The 20,351-nt window shown below is 45.5% G+C and overlaps 1 protein-coding gene and 2 pseudogenes across 1 annotated transcript in view; 1 reads left to right on the forward strand and 2 right to left on the reverse strand.

Annotated features, from left to right (window-relative positions):
- Window positions 1-8,041: 8,041 nt before the first annotated feature.
- Window positions 8,042-20,351, forward strand: part of LOC133372063 (ectonucleotide pyrophosphatase/phosphodiesterase family member 7-like) — a 29,975-nt gene continuing 17,665 nt past the window's right edge. The window contains exons 1-2 of the mRNA XM_061600295.1: window positions 8,042-8,297; window positions 16,901-17,045. Of these exons, the coding sequence (XP_061456279.1) occupies window positions 8,042-8,297; window positions 16,901-17,045 (401 nt within the window). The remainder of the gene's footprint in view (window positions 8,298-16,900; window positions 17,046-20,351) is intronic.
- Window positions 10,193-10,311, reverse strand: LOC133372190 (5S ribosomal RNA; annotated as a pseudogene).
- Window positions 17,987-18,105, reverse strand: LOC133372170 (5S ribosomal RNA; annotated as a pseudogene).

Here is a 20,351-nt window from a genome sequence, read left to right on the forward strand (position 1 = left end):
GGGAGAAGCTCTCTGCTGGATCAAGCACTGCTCCCGAAGGCACAGGAAGGAGGGCCAGCCAGTGGCACTTTTCTGCCGGGGGCAAAGGACAAGATGGCACCCTTTCTCCATTCCACATACAGTAGCCAAACTGGCTCTTACTTCAACACTGGTGCCACCTCCTCCAGTGCACCTGGGGAAGGAGGCCAGTTCTGGGTGTGCAGGGCAACTCATGTGCCACACAAACAGCTCTGTCCAGTACTGTAGTGGCAAATTCAGAAGTGCAGGGTCTTCTCATGATAGTCACAGCCACACACACACACACACACACACACTTTTTTCCCCCTGCCGGGTTGAGAATGAGGTCCTTGTGAATGCCTTCTCCCACATCAACAGATGTCCCTAGGAGCCATTAAAGGTGAAAGGGGAGCGTGTTCACTACTGAAAAGTGTCTTCTCAGTGGCTGACTCACTTCCTTTCATTCCGATTGACTCCAGTCAGCAGGAAAGGACACGGAAGCATGTTAGAAAACTCTTCTCAGAGGCTAACACACTCCTTTTTCATGTTGATTAGCTCATAGGAAGATGGAGACATTGGGACCCTGCTGCTAAAAAAGTCAGGACCCCCCTGAGGCCTTAGACAATTACACCTCTGGCTATGTCCCCTAGCATCTGAAGTAGTCACCTCATTCTACCTAATGGCAGAGCCGGCCTTGAGCAGCATCTGACAAGGGGGCAGTGGCATGAGACCTGGGATGGGGGCCCAGAGGCTAAATGTGCCCCTCCAGGCCTCTCTGTGTGGCCCTCTCCCCACGCCACACCCCAGTCCATACTTCTCACTGTCCTTGCTTCGCACCCCAAGTCTTTGGGCCTGGCTGGAATGCATCCTGGAATTCTGATAGTGACTCTTGCTGGATGGAGGGTGCAGAGGGCTGTGTGAGAGTGTGGGCAGAAACTAGCCTACTGTACAAAGGTGAGATTTACATTACTCTGCCTGCTTTTGCCTCTGGCCTTTCCAGCACTAGGAAACAGCCCTCAGAAGTTTATGAGAAGGGAAAGTGGCCTTTGGGCTGAAAAAGGTTCCCCACCCCTGCACTCAGCCATGAAGCCCAGAGACTAAAACAACCTGACGGCTGCACCAGTGTTTGCAGGATTTAGATCTTCCACCTCCCAGCCTCCCACCATCAAATTGAACCCAGAACCCTGTTTTGAGATTTACAAGTCTAATATTTAAAGAGAGAAGGGAAACTTAGTGGGTGGAGTGAAGGAGTTGGATCGTCTCCAGAAGGAATCCGTCACATTTATGAAATCTGGGAACGGGCAGCAATTTGGCAAAAGAGCATTAAAACCCTCAACAGGGCTCGCAGCAAGGGAGCCCTTGGAACAGGAAAGTGGTGGCGGCAGCAGTTAGCATTCTATTGCAATGTGCAAGCCTTGGCAGGGCAAGAAGGATTTTTAAAGACTGAATATACGTGCTTTTATGATTATTATTATTATCATTGGTGCCATGCCTATAATATTTGTTTGTTCCCAGCTGGTGCCACAGTAGGTGCTATAAAAAGAGGGATGAATAATTAATAAAAGAGAGCTCCATAGCCATCAAAGCATGTCGCTCTGATGATGTAGTGCGTGCATGGAGGCCTTGGAGAATGGATTAACAACAAAGGCATTTCAAGCGATACATTTGGCAAAGAGGGTGGTTGGGTTTTCTTAAACGGTCCTTTTTCAAGAATAGGAACTTCAGTAGGATTTAAACGTGGGGGGAGAGACTGACTCCGTCTTCCTGCGACAACTTGAGAAAGTATCTTCAAAAAGTCTTCTTCAACAGCCAGTTTCTTGCAAAGAAAGGGCTTCAAGAGAGGTCAGAGCCACTGCGCTATCTACCGGCTGGATATGCGGCTGTGGGCTCGGGTCATCTTAAGCAAGGGTTGTGAAACATTTTGCAAAGTTCAGAGCTGGTGAGATTTTCTTGGGAGCCAGCTCAGCAAGTGGGTGGAATAGTTCAGGGAATGGGGAGCCTCAGGCCCAGGGCTCAAATGCGGCCCTCCGGCCCTCTTCATCTGGCCCTCCAGACTCGCCCCAGGCTATCCCCCCTCACCAGCCTTCCTTCACAATCTCCTTGATGTTTTTGTTTTTTACTTTGCTGTAATGGGCCCTGGTAAAGGCTCTTGGCTTCCCTGGATGGCAGATAGAGTTGTGTGAGTATGTGTAGAAAAAAGCCTGGAAGTGGCTCACTGGGGCGCATTCACACCAGACATTTATTCCACTATCATTCCACTTTAAACAGTCTTGGCTTCTCCCAAAAAATCCTGCGAAGTATTGTTTGTGAAGGGTGCTGAGAGTTGTTAGGAAACTCCTATTCCCCTCACGGAGCTACAATTTCCAGAGTGGTTTAACAGGCGGTCCTTCTTCCCAGAGAACTCTGGGAATTGTAGCTGTATAGGGGTCTATAGCTGTATAGGAATAGGGCTCTGCAGTCCTGACTAATGGACACAGTTTCCCCAAGCAAATTCTCCTAACGTAATGCATTTCTGCATGTCATTTTCACTAATATATTGGTTCCCACAACTGACACAGAGAGAAGAATCTCCATCTTGCGTGTGTGTTCTGGTCTCTTTCAAGCCATTCCAATCTCACTGGGATGTTGGACAGCACTGACTACCCTAACTGGCAGCAGCTCTCCAGGATTTCAGACACAGAGTCTCATGCAAGGCTGATGCTGTACCAGTGAGCAACGGCCCTTTTCTCTCCCCTAAGAATGTGAGGACATAAGAAGAGCTCTGCTGGATCAGGCCAGAGGACCATCTTGTGCAGCATTGTGTTCTCCCAGTGGCCAACCAGATGCCCATGGGAAACCCCAAAGCAGGAACTGGGCATAGCAGCACTTCTCACTTGGGATTCTCAGCAAGTGACCGTGGAGGTAGACCATAGCCATCAGGGCTAGAAGCCATCAATGGTCTTATCCTCCATGGATTTTTCAGCATCGTCTGCACTGACCAGTATTGTCTACGCTGATCGGCAACGATTCTCCAAGCTCCACACTGACCAGCAGTGGTCCTCTAGAGTCTGCAATGACCAGCAGCAGTTCACCAGGATTTCAGACATGGAGCCTCTCCCAGCCCTGCCTTGAGATGCAGCAGACTGAACCTGGGGCCTTTTGCATGCCAAGCAGATGTTCCACCACTAAATTATGGACCTTCATTCTCAGAGGCAGACTTGTAAGTTCAACCATGAAATATTATTATTAACTTTGTTTATACCTCGCCGTTTTTCCAAATTGGAACTCACGGCGGCTTCCAGATAAAAAAACAAAACTCGGAGTTAGACTCTGAGATCCAACTTGAAAGATCTTCCTGGGCCCAAGTTCACCTTCCTGCTACCTCTGAATTCAGCTGAGGACATGGTGAATACAGAGGGGACTCTCCTTCTCCTAGGGAGCAGGGGTGGCATAATGAAGAGTGACAGGTTAAATGCCTTGAACTATGCAAAACATATAAACCTGTGACGGACAGACACGACTGTATTTATGTCAAGCTTGCTGTCATGGGTAGAGATGGGGGAGGGACATATCTCTTTCTCTCTCCCCCCCCCTTATATCTTTGCAGAGGAGACAAAAGTGTGACCCGTTCATTAATGAGTAACCACGAGGAAGGCTATTTTGAAACAGATCGATCATTTCTGCAAAGTGACACTTTTGCCTCTGGAAGATCCAAGCACCATCGAAGAAAAGTTAAGGTTGCATTTGTGTCTCTTCGCTAAGTAAATTAGCAGGCTCCTTCAAGAGAATCTCAAGATAGAGAGGGGACTATATTTTAATTTTAAATAAGGCCAGTCACAACAACGGAACAATGACCATTTTGGGGTGGCAGGTGCAATCCTGAGTGCTGAAGGGCTGAGTACATCTTTGCTCCCACGGGGGCCAGGAACCCTCAGTGGCCCACTCTAGCCAGTTTGCAAAACACTTTCCTGTAGATATTCCTTTCATAAGAATATAAGGCTCTGCTGTACCAGACTGAAGGCCCATCTAGTCCAGAATCCTGATACCACAGATTTTTTTTTTATTATAACATTTATATCCCACACATCCTCTCAGGAGTTCAAGGCAGCACACATGGTTCTTCTTCAACCCTTTCCATTTTATCCTCACAGCAACCCTGTGAGGTAGATTAGATTAGGCTGAGAGATGGTGATTGGTCACCCAGTAAGCTTCATGGCTAAGTGGGATTTAAACCCTGGTCTCCCGAGTCCTAATCTGACACTCTAACCACTACACTATACTGGCTCTCAAGGTGCCTATGGGAAGCCCACAAGCAGGACATGAGCCCCACAACTCCCCTCCCCACTTGTGATCCCCAGGAAATGGCACTCAGAGGCATACCATCATGACTTAGTAGACCTTCATGGCTCAGAGAGAATATGGATCTTGATCTTCCTAGTCCTAGTCCAGTCACCACCCCAAACTGGATCTCTTCCCTGACTGCTCTAGCTAGAAGGTAGACTGCAGTAATGTGCTCTCTGTGGGGCTGCCCTTGATGACTGCTCTGCCAAGCATCTTTTACTCTACATTGAGAGCAAGTTCTAGCAATGCATCCTTGGCATTTGCTTCTCCTGATTTGATGGGCAGACATCCACAGCTGGTATTTATGTAACACAAAATGTGCATGTTAACTATATTCATGCAATGAGCATCACTCCTGTTCAGGCCATAAGTCAACCCTTTTATCAGGGTTGGACAATCAGGGTTGGGCCACTTGATTAGCTATTTGATTAGCACCTAGCCCTGTGACTGGTAGATGCCAAGCTAATGCAAAAATGCACATTCCTTCTAACAACTCAGGGAGATAGCCAAGCAAAATATTCAACAGATTGCAAAGGATGGTATGCATTCGCTTTTGGCAACCCATACCAAGTGCATGTGGGAAGTCGTCCATAATCTACATAGATTGTCTTCCACCATAGGAAGTATAGAACATAGCAAGTATAGCTCATAGGAAGCTGTCTTATACTGAGTCAGACCACTGGCCCATGTAGCGTAGTATTGTCTACACTGACTGGCAGTACCTCTCCAGGATTTCAGGCAGGGAGCCTCTCCCAGCCCTACCTGGAGATGCCAGGGATTGAGACCTGGGACCTTCTGCATGCAAAGCAGATGTTCTACCATTGAACTATGGCTTTTCCCCTCCATGTTCTTAGTTTGGTCTGACAGTGATGAATATGTAACCCAGCAACATTGGCTAATCTTTCTGGGGGTGATGGGATTCATAATCCAACAACTTCTGGGGGACCCAAAGTTGGCGTCCACAGCTTCATTTGAAGGGATCTCAGAATAAATCCCCTGCTTGAAGGACTGCTCTGTTTCAAGGGCTGTCAAGTCCAAGCCCAGCTTAGAGATAAAGAAAACTAAGAAGGGCGAATGAAGGGGGGGTTGAAGTTGCCCACCCACAGTGCACAGCTGCACGGCAAGCACACGGGTCACCCAGCCATAGACTTAACCCATGAGGATGAGGTGGGTTGCATTTCTATTTAAAGTATAGACAGGGATGGTTGGTGCCCCTTGGGACTGGTAGGGAGCTCAAGGAGTAGGGCCCCGTGAAGGGCCCCTCCTTAGCATGAAAGGATGGCACTCCCATCCCGTGATCCACTGCAGCGTCGGGTCCTGCCATCTGACTTTGCCATGGATTGTGGACAGGGAGTTACCAGGCACCACTCCAATACAGCCAGCGTGGGCTTCAATAAGCCTGCCCACAGGCCCCACCTACCTCTCCCATCAGTGTGAATGTTGTCTTGGTTTATGGTAGGTGTGTGTGCTACATGCACATGTCATTCACACGACACAAGAGTTAGGTGGGGTGCGCGAGCAGGCTCATTAGCCCACACCACCTGTATGGAGAGTGTTGGGCTATGACGGCATGGGCCTGGGGCAGGCTGGTGCCAAAGGGCCCAGTCACGTCTGGAGCCGGCCCTGCCACTGAGAATAGTCATTCTTTCTAAATGTGCACCTAGACCTGTAAATTAGCATGTGCAAATTTGTGCAAAGCTGTGTCCTCTTTTGTCTACTTTTTAGGTTTTCTTGGCAGTGCAGAGCCTACCCTACTGATTCATCCACCTATGTTGGCTTCTCCAAAAAAAAAAGAAGTCTCCTGCTTGACCCATGGCTTTTCATCCTCAGACTTGGATTCTTGGCACGCTTGTTCTCCACTAACTCTTTCTCTCTCTCTCTGTTAAAACTTTAGGCTCCAGAGGAAATAAGGAAGCATTAAGCCCCTGTTCAGCATCACTAATTCCATCAAAGATTTCTCATTATTCATTGTTGGCAGTTTAATTTTCTTCACTCTCCTTTCCTAGAACAAGCCGTCACCTTAATTACTGACCTTCCCATCTTCCAAACGTGGTAGACTCTTCCCTGCTCTTTCGAAAGGCCCACTTGGCATGCAACCGGTGTAGCCAGTCAACTGTGGATTGCGTTGGCCAGTTATGGCATAAGGCATCAAAGGTGAAAGTTTGAGGGTCAGAGTTCCAGAATATCTCTGTAAGAAGTCATGGCAATAACAGTGTTTATTCTCCAAAGGCTAGGCCTAATGTTCTGGGAACCAAAAATCAGCTGTCAATCTAATGTCCTCCCAAGAGTTTGTGTCAGCCTTTGCCAAGCAGGTTCTCCTGCAAAAGTTTTGGACTATAACTCCCATCAGCCTGACCCAGCATGGCTGTGCTAGCTGGGGCTGATTTTGTAGTCCAAAGCAACTGAAGAGCACAAGGCTGGCACAGAAGCATAGAACAGAACTCTGCACAAGTTTGCTGGAACGGAACAGTCGTTGCAACTCATCTAAAAATGAGCAAGGATCAGGCCGGGCAGACTTCCATTGGAAGGTGAATATAAATCTTGGAGACCACAGCTGAAAAGGCCCTGTCCCAGGCACCCACCTCACATATTTCAGCCAGTGGACCTCAGAGAAGAGTAACGCTTTTGGCAGACTCACATATATGCTCATCCCGGGCCAAAGGTCAAAACTAGCACCTTGAACTGATCCCTGAAATTAACATCCTATGAAGCTGGTATAGGATCAGCGGGTCCCAATCAGTAGTCAGGCAGCTGCATTTTGAACCAACTGAAGTTTCTGAACTTGTCTTCAAGGGCCCCAATAAGAGTCCCAGTAAGAGACTTCTGGAGGGCGCTAGGCTCACGAAGGCTAGTCTATGTAATATGTTTGAGGGGAGGCTTGAATTGTGCATGCCAAAGAAATCTTTCCTTCTGCAATGGGAATAAACTATACAAGCCCCCACATGTACATACAAAACAATTTGGAAAATATCAGTTTTAGCGATTCAAGAGAGGATTCTTAACAATCCCATACAGCAGGAAATTCATTCTTTTGGCTGTGTACACACCTTACATTGAAAGCACATTGCTTCCTTCCAAAAAATCATGGGAACTGTAGTTTACCTCTCACAGAGCTGCCATCCCCAGCACCCTTAAGAAACTACAGTTCCCAGGATTCTTTGGGGAGGTCGTGTACTTTAAATGTATGGCATGTATACAACTCAAGTATGGATCCATAACTGCACCACCCATACAGAAGAGGCAGGTATCAGAAGGCACAGGGGGAGCCCCAAGGTTTGCAGAAGCATAACAACTCGTTAGGGGGGAAATGCCAGTGGAGAAAGCACCCCAGAGTAATTCATTCTAGACAATGAATTAATTCAGTTAGTTAATTGAATTATTCTAGTCAATGAATTCATTACATTTTCACAAAGTCATAGATGAAAAAAACAGTGGGTGGTCTTCAATGCAATTCCTACTCAGAGCAGACCTATTAACATTAATAAACAGGACTAATGTAGGTTTATACATTTCAATGCCCCAAAACTGTGAGATTTGAAATAATACTTGGCCTAGTTTCATTTTATAAAAAACTGGTGATATTATGAAGATGGCAATGCACCTGTGAATAATCTTATCTGTGTTGAGCTTTGCTCTGATCAGTTCTAGATTTAAAAAAGACAGACAGCAGAAAAGCAGCAGATAAGATAGAGAACATTCCCTTTCAACTGCCCGCAAGCTCAGCATGAAGATCCCAAACTCCTTCGCTCCAACGTTGGTCCTCTTGACAGCCGTTGCTTGCTACCCTGTTACCCAGAATGAGATGAGAGCAAATGTCCACAAACTCCTCTTGATCTCCTTTGATGGATTCCGGTGGAATTACGACCAGGATGTCGACACGCCAAACTTGGACCACTTAGTCAAGGAAGGAGTAAAAGCAAAATATGTGTCTCCTCCGTTTGTGACCATGACCTCACCTTCCCATTTCACAATGATTTCAGGTAAGGCCATCACATCTTTTCAAACTGTCTGGTACCCACCCTTCGTAAGTTGCATCTCCATGTATTTATTTATTTTATTTCTGAAGTGGCCAAGTTTGCTGACGACACTAAATTGTTCAGGGTTGTTAAAACAAAAAGGGATTGCGAAGAGCTCCAAAAAGATCTCTCCAAACTGAGTGAATGGGCGGAAAAATGGCAAATGCAATTCAATATAAACAAGTGTAAAATTATGCATATTGGAGCAAAAAATCTTAATTTCACATATACGCTCATGGGGTCTGAACTGGCGGTGACCGACCAGGAGAGAGACCTCGGGGTTGTGGTGGACAGCACGATGAAAATGTCGACCCAGTGTGCGGCAGCTGTGAAAAAGGCAAATTCCATGCTAGCAATAATTAGGAAAGGTATTGAAAATAAAACAGCCGATATCATCATGCCGTTGTATAAATCTATGGTGCGGCCGCATTTGGAATACTGTGTACAGTTCTGGTCGCCTCATCTCAAAAAGGATATTCTAGAGTTGGAAAAGGTTCAGAAGAGGGCAACCAGAATGATCAAGGGGATGGAGCGACTCCCTTACGAGGAAAGGTTGCAGCATTTGGGGCTTTTTAGTTTAGAGAAAAGGCGGGTCAGAGGAGACATGATAGAAGTGTATAAAATTATGCATGGCATTGAGAAAGTGGATAGCGAAAAGTTCTTCTCCCTCTCTCATAATACTAGAACTCGTGGACATTCAAAGAAGCTGAATGTTGGAAGATTCAGGACAGACAAAAGGAAGTACTTCTTTACTCAGCGCATAGTTAAACTATGGAATTTGCTCCCACAAGATGCAGTAATGGCCACCAGCTTGGATGGCTTTAAAAGAAGATTAGACAAATTCATGGAGGACAGGGCTATCCATGGCTACTAGCCATGATGGCTGTGCTCTGCCACCCTAGTCAGAGGCAGCATGCTTCTGAAAACCAGTTGCCGGAAGCCTCAGGAGGGGAGAGTGTTCTTGCACTCGGGTCCTGCTTGCGGGCTTCCCCCAGGCACCTAGTTGGCCACTGTGAGAACAGGATGCTGGACTAGATGGGCCACTGGCCTGATCCAGCAGGCTCTTCTTATGTTCTTATGTTCTTATGTCAAGATGGCCACCAACTTGGATGGATTTAAAAGAGGATCAGACAAATTCATGGAGAAGAAGGTTATCAATGGGTACTAACCCTGACTGGCTAGGTCCTACCTCTGCTGTCAGAGGCAGTATGCTTCTGAATACCAATTGCTAGAAACTGTGGGAGGGAAGTGTGCTGTTGCACTTGGGTCCTGCTCCCAGGTTTCAAGGCAACAGTCAATTTGAATTTCCCAAAACTCAAAAACCACTTCAGAACAGGGGGGGAAATGGCAGCTGCTCTGATTCTCTCCCTCCTCCTCCAAAACAAGACCAGAATTTCACCTCAACCCCGAAATCCAGCTGAAACAAAACCTCCTCTCAGCACCGGTTTAGGAACTCTGTGATCTAAGAACTAGGATGATGGAACAAAGAGGTAGACCTGGTGTCATCAGCATACTGGTAACACCGCAGCCCAAACCTGCAAATGATTTCTCTCAGCAGTTTCATGTCGATCAGGGATGAGGAACATTTTCAGCCCGAGGGCAGCATTCCCTCCTGGGCAGCCTTCTGGGGGGTCACATGCCAAAGGTAGGCGGGGCCAGAACAGCATAGCAGAGAACAGCAAAATTGGGTGGAGCAGTGAATGTAAAATTCACCTTTGTACAGAAGGCTTTATTGTTGTTATATGCCTTCAAGTCAATTACAACTTATGGTGACCCTATGAATCTTTTTTAAAAATATGTATTCATAGGGTTTTCATGGTAAGAGGTATCCAGGGGTGGTTTACCATTGCCTTCCTCTGAGCCTACAGCACCCAGTATTCCCAGGCGGTCTCCCATCCAAGTCCTAGCCAGGCCTGACCCTGCTTAGCTTCTGATATCAGACGAGAGCAGGCGTGTTCAAGATAGTACCGTTGTAGACATACAGAAGGCTAGTCTTACAAGTATTCACACACCTGTCTCTGTCCTCCATCCAAGAATACAAGAGGCATGATCAGAGCTGAAGAACAATTTCCAGTTTTGGTAAAGACCTGGAAGGACAGAGTGTTGCATTTTGAAGTGAGCAGGGACACCACAGATCCCACAGCCAATGGCATCAAGAACCACTGAGGGGATCCAGAAGAACTCAGAGCGATGCTGCTGCTGTCCCTTATCCAGTGTAAGTCATCCAAGAGGGAGAAGTCATTGATGGCTCACTGTAACAGTGAAGCTATGTCAACAGCAGGGTTTTGGAGAAGAAGAAGAAGAAAATGCAACCAGGGTTCGAATCCCCACCCAGCCATGAAGCCCACTGGGTGACCTTGGGCCTCTCAGCCTCAGAGGAAGGCAATTGCAAACCCCCTATGAATACCACTTACCATGAAAACCCTATTTGCCATAAATCGGAATCGACTTGAAGGCAGTCCATTTCCATCTACCCAGTTCTGCTCACATCGCTTCACTGTTACAATGAATCAGCAATGAACTGATTTCACCAGTATGGGGATATAAGGAGGAAGCTGCCTTATTCTTGAGTTAGACCCTTGGTCCATCTACTGAGCTCCAGATTTCAGACAGGAGTCTCTCCTAGCCCTTCCTGGAGAGCCCATTGGGGATTGAACTTGGGACCTTCTGCATGCCAAGCAGATGTCCCACCTATGGCCCTTCCCCAAGAAAGCAAGAGTGAAAGAAAAGTCTCTGGTATATGACCTCTGTGGCTGCCTCTGGGAGAATAGCCTGAAAAATTGTGTGTGTGTGTGTGTGTGTGAGAGAGAAAGAGAGAGAGAGAGAGAGAGAGAGAGAGAATCAAAGCCCTTATCAGATACCAAGAGATACACCTTAGGTAAGTCAAGATAAAATCTTATTTTCAAGTTCAAGGACCAATTAAGTGACTATCTTGCAATGCTCCTTCTGCTGTTTGCAAAATGAAAAAATAATGTCATAAAAAGGGACATCGGTTACCCAAGGGGAGAGTGCAGTCATTGAAGAGGCCCCTAATTCAGCTTTGCCTTGACTTCAGCTTAGACTGGCCCTGTTGCAGGTGGGCGCCTTACAGAATAGCAATGGGGAAACTGTTTAGTCTTTTGGTAATCCTTCGGGAATAGTGTTTAAACTGTCGTCTTGGTTAATTAGTGTTTATATTGCATTATTGTTAGGTGTTTCATCACAGTTGTCAGCCACTGTAAAGGGCCCATTTCTAGGACAGAAAGGCAGGTGCTTTGATTAATTAATTAATCCTCGCCTATAAATAGTTGTCAGGGTCGAAAAAGATGAATAATTCTGATTGCAAATAGATATGTTGGCAGTCAAACTTAATTAATCAAAAGCATCCAAGGCTAAAAAAATTATCTCCAGGGGGGTGGTCACCAGTGTGGCACCTAAGGGCACAATGGAGCTCATGAGGTCTTCCCCTGGTGCCCACAAAGCTCTGAACACCCCCCCTTCCCCTTGGTCATGAGGTAGCAAGTGTGGTAACCTTTTTCTCCCTTGAAAAGTACATAGAGCTGAAGGAGGAAGTTGGCGTTCTTTCCCACTTCCTCTTTCAGCTCTTTGGGCTTTCCAAGGTTTAGATTAATCCTTCCGGACCCAACTTTTACGCAGATTGCTTGGAAGACTTATATCTATTCCAAACTCTCTTTGGCTCTTTGGCCCAACCCTCAAAACCCAGGCCCATGCTCACCTGCCAGCTCAGCTGGCTCCTGAATGGAGTTTGCAACAGGCTAACTGACCCTGTCTTAAGTTACACTGGCTTCCTATGGTTAGGTTTGCTCTGTTGGTGATGAAGAGCAATGGTGCAGCTAGGGCTGGATCTCAGGGCCAACCTCCAAGGCCCTGCAACCCCAGGGAGCCCTTAAAAAACCACCCCAACAGAAAGAGGCCTAGCATCAGCTCCTGAGCTGGCTGGGGATATATGGTCTGAAGGTGCCTGAGGCCAGCTCCTGAAACTAAGCAGGGTCAGGTCTGGTCAGTGCCTGGATGGGAGACCGCCTGGGAACCGTATGTAAGCTGCTTTGGGTTTCAATCATGAAAAGATTTTTTTTTTTTTTGGTGGGATTAAGGAGGATTAATTTTATGATGTTTTAATTGGAAATTGGTTTTAAATTGTTTAGGACTGTGGTTTGTTTTTGTATATGTATATTATGTATAGCTTTTTGTTATTGTAAGTCGCCTAGAGTGTCCACTAACCTGGACAGATAGGCGACCAATAAATAAAATATTATTATTTATTATTATTATTATAATAAATAATAATAATAATAATAATAATAATAATAATAATAATAATAATAATAATAATAGTATATACATATACACTAGGGATGGGTGAGAATTTCGATTCAGTTCACATTTCAAGAAGAATTTATTCGCAATTTCTGAAACAACATGAGAACCGCAACACAGCCATCCTTCGAAATCCACATTTATTAGAATTTTGGGCTGCAGTTCGCCAACTAAACAGCATTTATAAAAACATATATATTAAGGGAAAGTGTGCCTAAAAATGAAGACGTGAGTGAAAATAACATGCAAGAAGGCATGATGTGATGACAAATGGCTTGCAAAAATGTGTACTTTTGTCAAAACTGCCTACAAAAATGTGTTTATTTGGAGAAATCTGCACTAAAACGGTGGAGAATTTCCATGAGGATTTTTTTTTTTAATCACAGGTTGCTGTAGAGATGTAGAGGACTGGATTTAACATTAGAAATGTGGGAAACCGAGAAAACTGAGACAGACAGATCTTTCCATCCCTAATACACACACACACACATATAAAAGATTATTTTGACTTTAAAAACATTAATTCTTTTCTACACACAAAAATCCCTGTGAGGTAGGTTAGGCTGAGAGACGACAAGTCACCCAGTGACCCTTATGGTTTGTGGCCCAAGGTCACACAGTGAGCCTTAAGGCTTAAGTGGGGATTTGAACCCTGGTCTCCCACATCCTAGTCCAACACTCTAACAGCTATGCTACACTGGCTCTGGATTTACACCTTGCCAGCGTTTGTCTCACTTGTGTCTGTAGTTGACCAAGGTCTGTTGCCGTGGGGCATCTTGGTCCAGTATGGAGAGTACAAGGGGCAGCTTTGGTATTTGTTGCTTAGAACTTTCTCCTCAAAGACCAAAGCTGTTTTTCCCCCTCTTCCGTGCCAGATCCTGTGACTCTTTCTCTGGGTAGATCATTATGTATAGCACAGCGAAATACTGTAAGTGTTGGCCTTTTGCAAAGGAGTCTGTTGCTCAGCAGTTAATTTAGTGGACGCCATGCCCTGTGCCCACAATGAGTCTGAACTATCACCTCTCGCCTCTTGTAGCTGCCAAGACAGGTATCAGGCTACTTTCCGCAAACTCCTCTCATTCAGTTTTTAGCCTCTTCTGTTCTTTCAGATAGCATCTTGCTGTACTCACTGTGTCATGAGCCCTATATCTAGCACTGATGTGGACACAGAGTCAGAGGTTGCAGGGGCACCAGATGGGGAGCTGGGTCAGGGCACAGAGCTGACTGCTGAACATAGAAAGATCAGTGCAGCTGAACCTCCCAGACCACCAGGAACCTCCCAAATCACCATGGCCTACAGGGCCAGAGCCTGGACCCTCATGAACCAGATGCCTCCCACTGCACATCAACCAGTCCAGTGGCACAAGGAGTGCACCAGAAGGGAGGCTATGGAATGGAGGAGTGCCCATCTTCAGGCCAAAGGGTTGGTTCTTGGAGGCTCTGACGTTCTCCATGAGGGGGCTGAAGGCTAGAAGAAGTAGTCTGGAGACAGAGGCTTAAAAGACCTCAGTCTGATCCCAACCTATGTTAGAGCATGTTGCTCACCTGGAGCTATCCTTGGTCCTGCAACCTTTGACCAGACTCTCTGCTTTGCCTGTGAGATCCAGCATTGGACCAGAACACAACACACACACTCTTCTAAATGCCCAAACTAGGGTGGCCACTTACATATCACCAAAAAGAGGAGATGCATCACCAGGAGTAGACAGCAACAGAGGCTACATGTTTGCATTAAAAGTTGCATATTTATTTATTTATAAAAATATTTGTATACCTCTTGTTAAAAACATCAAAGTGGTTTACGTGTTAAAAACAACCATAAAATAAAATAAAATAAAATAAAACCATAAAATAAAAACATTAAAAATACAATACAAACAAAGGTCAACTGTTTGGGGGGGGGACATATTAATTGCCTGCATAAGCCTGGTGGAACAGAAAGATTTTCAGCAGGCACTTAAAAGTTAAAGCAGAAAGTGCCTGCTGAATCTTTGTTGGCAGAGCATTCCAGAGAACTGGGCTGATGACACTGAAGGCTCTCTTTCATGTTGATGTTAAATGAGCCTCGCCAACTTGGGGGATGACCAAAGCCACTCCTACAGATGATCTCAGTGATCGAGCTAGGATATAAAGGTTCAGGTGGTCCCTAAGATACCCTGGACCTGTGTATGCTAATTTATTTGGGTTCAGTGGTGGCTGGCAGGTCCATGTCAGTGGGGCAGTGGAATCCACTCCAGGTTTTAGCCTGAACTTTCAAGGAGCTGTCCAATAGCTCATCTAGTCCCGCACCCTGTTCTCACAGTGGCCAACCAGATCCCTATAGGAAGACAACAAGCAGGACATGAGCACAAAACCACTCTCCCCTCAAGTTCAGGAACAGCAAGAGGAGTTTTAATATATATTTCTAAGACTAAGTTTAACACAGCTCTAAAAATCTGTAATGCAATTACATGTTTATATGGTCTCATTATTTACTGGGAATTAATTAAAACAGACAGGCAGACATGCTTATATGCTTACAAGCCACCCCAACAGGTTTTAATTAATATTCCTCATTAAAAGGAACTTCCCATAAAGTAAATACATTACTCAGATAATGAATTAATTAGTATCTCAATGTGATTGGTTAAAAAGGATTATCTTTGCCACAAATTAATTCTAGGATGCAATATAGTGGGCGCTAATGAAGTGTGGAAGTAGTGAAACGTTAAGAGTTTGAAGTCTCACTCCTTCCTCTCATATTGACTTACACATTAGCCCAGCATCACAAATCGCTCTATATTCAAGATGGTAGCACAGCAGAAAGGTCCAGAACACTCAAGTAAGTGAATCAAGCAAGGTACTGGTCCAGAAAGAGGTGGAGAATACCAGCCAAAGTGACAGCAGGGAAAGAATGAATACTGTGGAAGTATTCATGGAAAAAACACATTAAGAATTGACCCCAAAGTTGCCTTCTCAATGAGGGAGTAGTTGTAATGAAGCCTCCCTTGCCTGTATTGGCTCCCTTCCCTGATGACCAACACAGGCAAGAGCGGCTGAAAAGTGGTGACAAGAAGGAATGTTGCTCTTGTTCCATATCGCTTATAGGCAGACAAACAGAAGCAGGGAAATTATCCTGTGCCTTTACAAGCAGGTATCTCATCACCAGAATGCATTAGGTATTCAGACCTTGCAGCAGGGATGGAGAAATGATTAATGCCCTGTTCCCTGGTGGATAAACCTTCCTGGTGAGTGGGCGGAGGGAGACATGTCAATGTTGGGCATGATCCAGAAGCAAAAGTGGGTGGAGCCACAGAAGTGACTCATACTTTTGTAGTGAAGGCTACACACAAAGATCAGAGGTGTCTATTTACACACAAATACATCTATCCATCCAGGCTAGGGATTGGGGAGAGGGTTGATTCAGTTGGCATTTGAAACCAAGTCTATCAAATCTGGACTTTCCAAAACAATATGCAAACCGAAACATAGATGTCCTTTAAAATTCACACTCCTCCAAATGTTGCAATGCAGCTCTCTGACCAAACAACGTTGACAAAAGTGCATTTACTGGAGGAAAGTGTGCATGAAAATGAACATATCCATGAAAATAAAGACAAAAAAAATGCATTCAGTTAGGGAGAATTGCCTGCCAAAACGTGTCTGTCAGTCAAAACTGCACATAAAAATGTGTTTATGGGGAGAAATTAGCACTAAAATGCTAATATTGATGAGGATATTTTTTAAAACAAAATTACAGATTGCTGCAAAATTTGGAGAACTAAATTTAAGATTGGAAAAATGAGAAACTGGGAGACCTGAAATTGACACATCCGCGCTACTCACATCTGCCTCCTTTGGAAGTCCAGGAGATACCTGCCACCACCTCCCAGTGCAACTGATTAGGCAACTCATCTTTCATTTTGTCAGTGCTGGTTCTTCAGGTCGTAACTGAACTAGGCTACAGCCAGACAGGGTGGAGAGTGAGGCACAGGAGTCAGACAGTGCATCCACAGTCACAAGAGTCCTAAAATACTCACCCCTTACCACTCTTCTGCTTCTGCTTCTTCTTTGTTGTCATTTTCATTGCCTTCATCATTTTCTACTTCATCATCATCTTCTTTGTCTTCATCAGTTTCCTCTTCTTCGTCTCCTTTCTTTGTCTTCTTTGTCGTTTTCTTCTTCATTGTCTTCATCTTCATCTTCTTTTTCTTTGTCTTCTTTGTTGTTTTCTTCTTCCTTGTCTTCTTTGTCATCTTCTTCTCTTCTAGGCCGCTGGATTGAAGACCATGGAGTCATCCATAATATGATGTTCAACACAGAGACTCTGAGAAAGTATGGCCACAAAGAAACACAGAACAAGACTAAATGGTGGGACAATGGAGTTCTTCCACTGTGGATCACAGCTCAAAACCAGGTACTGGGTCCAGGGCTGGGCCTGTATTGAACATAAGAATATAAGAAGAGTCCTGCTGGATCAGGCCAGTGGCTCATCTAGTCCAGCATCCTGTTCTCACAGAGGCTGACCAGATGCCTCTGGGAAGCCCACAAGCAGGACCTGAGCACAAGAGCACTCTCCCCTCCTGCTGTTTCCACCAGCTGGTATTCATAAGCACACTGTCTCCAGCCATGGAGGTAGAGCATAGGGTTAGCAGCCATTGATAGCCTTCAATTTGTCTAATCCTCTCTTAAAGCCATACACCTTAACAACCATCACTGCCTGTTGTGGGAATGAATCCCATAGTTTAACTATGGAAGGATCATTACTATGTTTAACCTAGGATGATGACCCCAAAGTTACTCCAGATTGGGAGTTACATTTTTCAAGGGGTAAGGCTGTCATTGGCTACCAGAGGTGTACCTCTGAACACCTGTTGCTGGGAATCACGCCTGTGGAGAGTGCTGTTGCAGTCATGTCCTGCTTGTAGGCTTCCTATGGGCATCGGGCTGGCCTCTGCGAGAAGGGGTTGCTGGACTAAATGAGACTCTGGCCTGATCCCTTAGGGCGCTTCTAAAGTTATTGAGGGGTGATGCACACCTAGAAGGATCATCTACAGTGAATCAACAGAGTTGGTGTCTCCAGTGGTATCTGGTGCCCATTGGGACTGGCAGGGCAGAAGGCGGAGAGGCCAACAAGAAGTGGAGCCAGAGCCAATGACAGGCAGAGACAACTAATTCTAGTTTTGTGACCATCCTCCCACTTGCTGAGTTCTGCAAGGGCAAACACAGAGACTGTTGTTGTTATATGCCTTCAAGTTGATTACGACTTATGGTGACCCTATGAACCTTTTTGGATATTTTCATAGGGTTTTCATGGTAAGAGGTATCCAGAGGTGGTTTACCATTGCCTGCTTCTAAGCCTACGGCAGCCAGTATTCCCAGGCAGTCTCCCATCCAAGTACTAACCAGGCCTGACCCTGCTTAGCTTCCAAGATCAGACGAGATCGGTCGTGTTCAGGGCAGTATGGCTGTATGAACACAGAGACTACAGAGGAGAAAATTGACTGGCAGTGCCACCCCCTAGACTGGTTGTGAGAATGCAGGCAGCTGGGGGCTGGCTGGGGGCAGGCTGAGGTCAGTGGGGCACTGCCCAACTTGCCCTAATGGACCATAGACCAGCCTCCAGTGGTTATCTCCGACGGATGGTGTTCACATATTTCTGTTCAGAGAAATGAAAGGATCTGCAAACGACGCAGCTGAATCAGCATCACTGTGGTGTGTTTTTGGGTTTTAACGACAACCCCTTGTGTTCCTTGTCTGTGGAAACAGAGGCTTTCAGCTTAGAGCAAATGCTCCTCTAAGAACCTGCCTATCAACATGGCCTCAAAGGATCTTCATTATACTGCTGCCTTATGCCAGGTCAGACTTGGTAGTTGGAGTCCCAAACACCTGAAGAGCACCAGGTTGGCAATGGCTGGTCTAGTGATGTCATGCTCTCTGCTATCTTATTTTTGTGTCTGTTTATTTGGCCAGGGAACAGCAAGTTAGTGACATAGTTTCAGTTAGAGTTGGGCGAACATGCCAATTTTGATTCCTTCCAGCTTCTCATTTTCCTAAATTTTAGTTCAGTTCCCCATATTTCCACACCAGTTTACATTTTTTCTTAAGTCCTCATAAAAATTCTTCAGCATTTTAGTGCGAATTTCTCCTAATATGCACATTTTTGCATGCAATTCTCCCTAACGTAAGGCATTCTTGTACAGTAGGGCACCGCTTTAAGGCACTTCGCTTTACAGTGATTCGCTAATACAGCGGTCTCAGTTAGACACAATTAGACTAAAGCCTACGGCGCTTGTTCCCCTTTTATGGCGGTTTTCGGGCATCGCGCACCATTCTATTCAATGAGTTCCACTTTACAGCGGTTTTCGCTTTACAGCGGGGGTCCGGAACATAACCCACCGTATGAGTGGGGCCTTACTGTATGTTATTCTCATTCAGGTATGCAAACTCTTTACACTAGTATATCCATTCTTGTACACATTACTTCGCTGAAGCCTTGTGTTGCAAAACTCAGAGAAGTCCACATTTTTAATGATGGCTGTGTTTCAGTTCACATATTGTTTTGGAAAGCGCACATTCAAGAAGTTCACCTGTAAATGCGCACTGAATCCCATTTCAAAAAAGGGAAGGGCCATAGCTCAGTGGCAGAGCATCTGTCTTGCATGCAGAAGGTTCAATCCCTGGCATCTTCAGGGAGGGCTGGGACAAGACTCCCAGACTGAAAGTCTCGAAAACCACTGCCAGTCAGTGTAGACAGCACTGAGCTAAATGGACCACTAGATCTGACTCAGTATAAGGCAGCCTGCTATGTTGCTGAATTCCTCTCCTATCCCTACTCTCAGTTTTTGATTTCTTGCTACTGACAAAGCTTTCAATGTTTCCTTTAATGCTTATCACCTGAATTCCTTCCCTTTTTTTTCTGCTGAGCTAGTCAGGACTTGTACAGAAACCACCTTTCATTCCGGGCAAATCTGTCATTCTAGAGCCATCACTCTTCATTCAACTGGCAGGCAATTGTCCAAAAGATGGCATTCCCTTCTTAATCATGTCAACAACGCCCAGGCAATGACCATTTTAGGAACCCCAAGAGCTTACAGCCTGCTGACAGCTAAAGATCAGCAAAGCTCTTCAAAAAAACGTTCACCTTACGTGGCGTCGCCTGCATCATTTTCAAGGAAATGTTGACTTCACCAGATCTGATGCGGACAAAGTTGGGCTTATTTATTTATTTATCTCTTTTTCTGGCATGATTCATCATCAGGACACTGGCCCTTCCCTTCCTGCTCAGTTTTTGGCATGTTTCTGTGGAGATAAATGTGTTAACACCTAGCCAAGTCTAATCGTTATTCTTTGACAGAATCCACTGTGCCAGGATTCCACTGGAACACTAGAAAAGGTGTAGGCTGCTGTAGATTGATGCTGGGTTGATGAATGTTTCGGCTGGTCAATTAGGGCAAACAGAGCACTGCCCACTAACCTCAGTCTGGCTTCATCCAGACCACATCTGCCTGCCTTTTTACTTGCAACCAGTGCAGTCAAGTTCCTCCTCTTCCTCCTTAATTGCAACACTGCCCCTTCTAGAACTCAGGACGGTGACGGCTGGTGTAAGGATGGGAGAGAAATTCAATTCCGTTGTCACTGAAAGCTGAGTTTATCAAATTCACGCTTTCCCAAACAATATGAGACAATATGCTAAAACAACTTGGACAGCTCCTTGAATGT

This window comes from Rhineura floridana, chromosome 17, assembly GCF_030035675.1.
Source record: "Rhineura floridana isolate rRhiFlo1 chromosome 17, rRhiFlo1.hap2, whole genome shotgun sequence".
Taxonomy (NCBI): domain Eukaryota; kingdom Metazoa; phylum Chordata; class Lepidosauria; order Squamata; family Rhineuridae; genus Rhineura; species Rhineura floridana.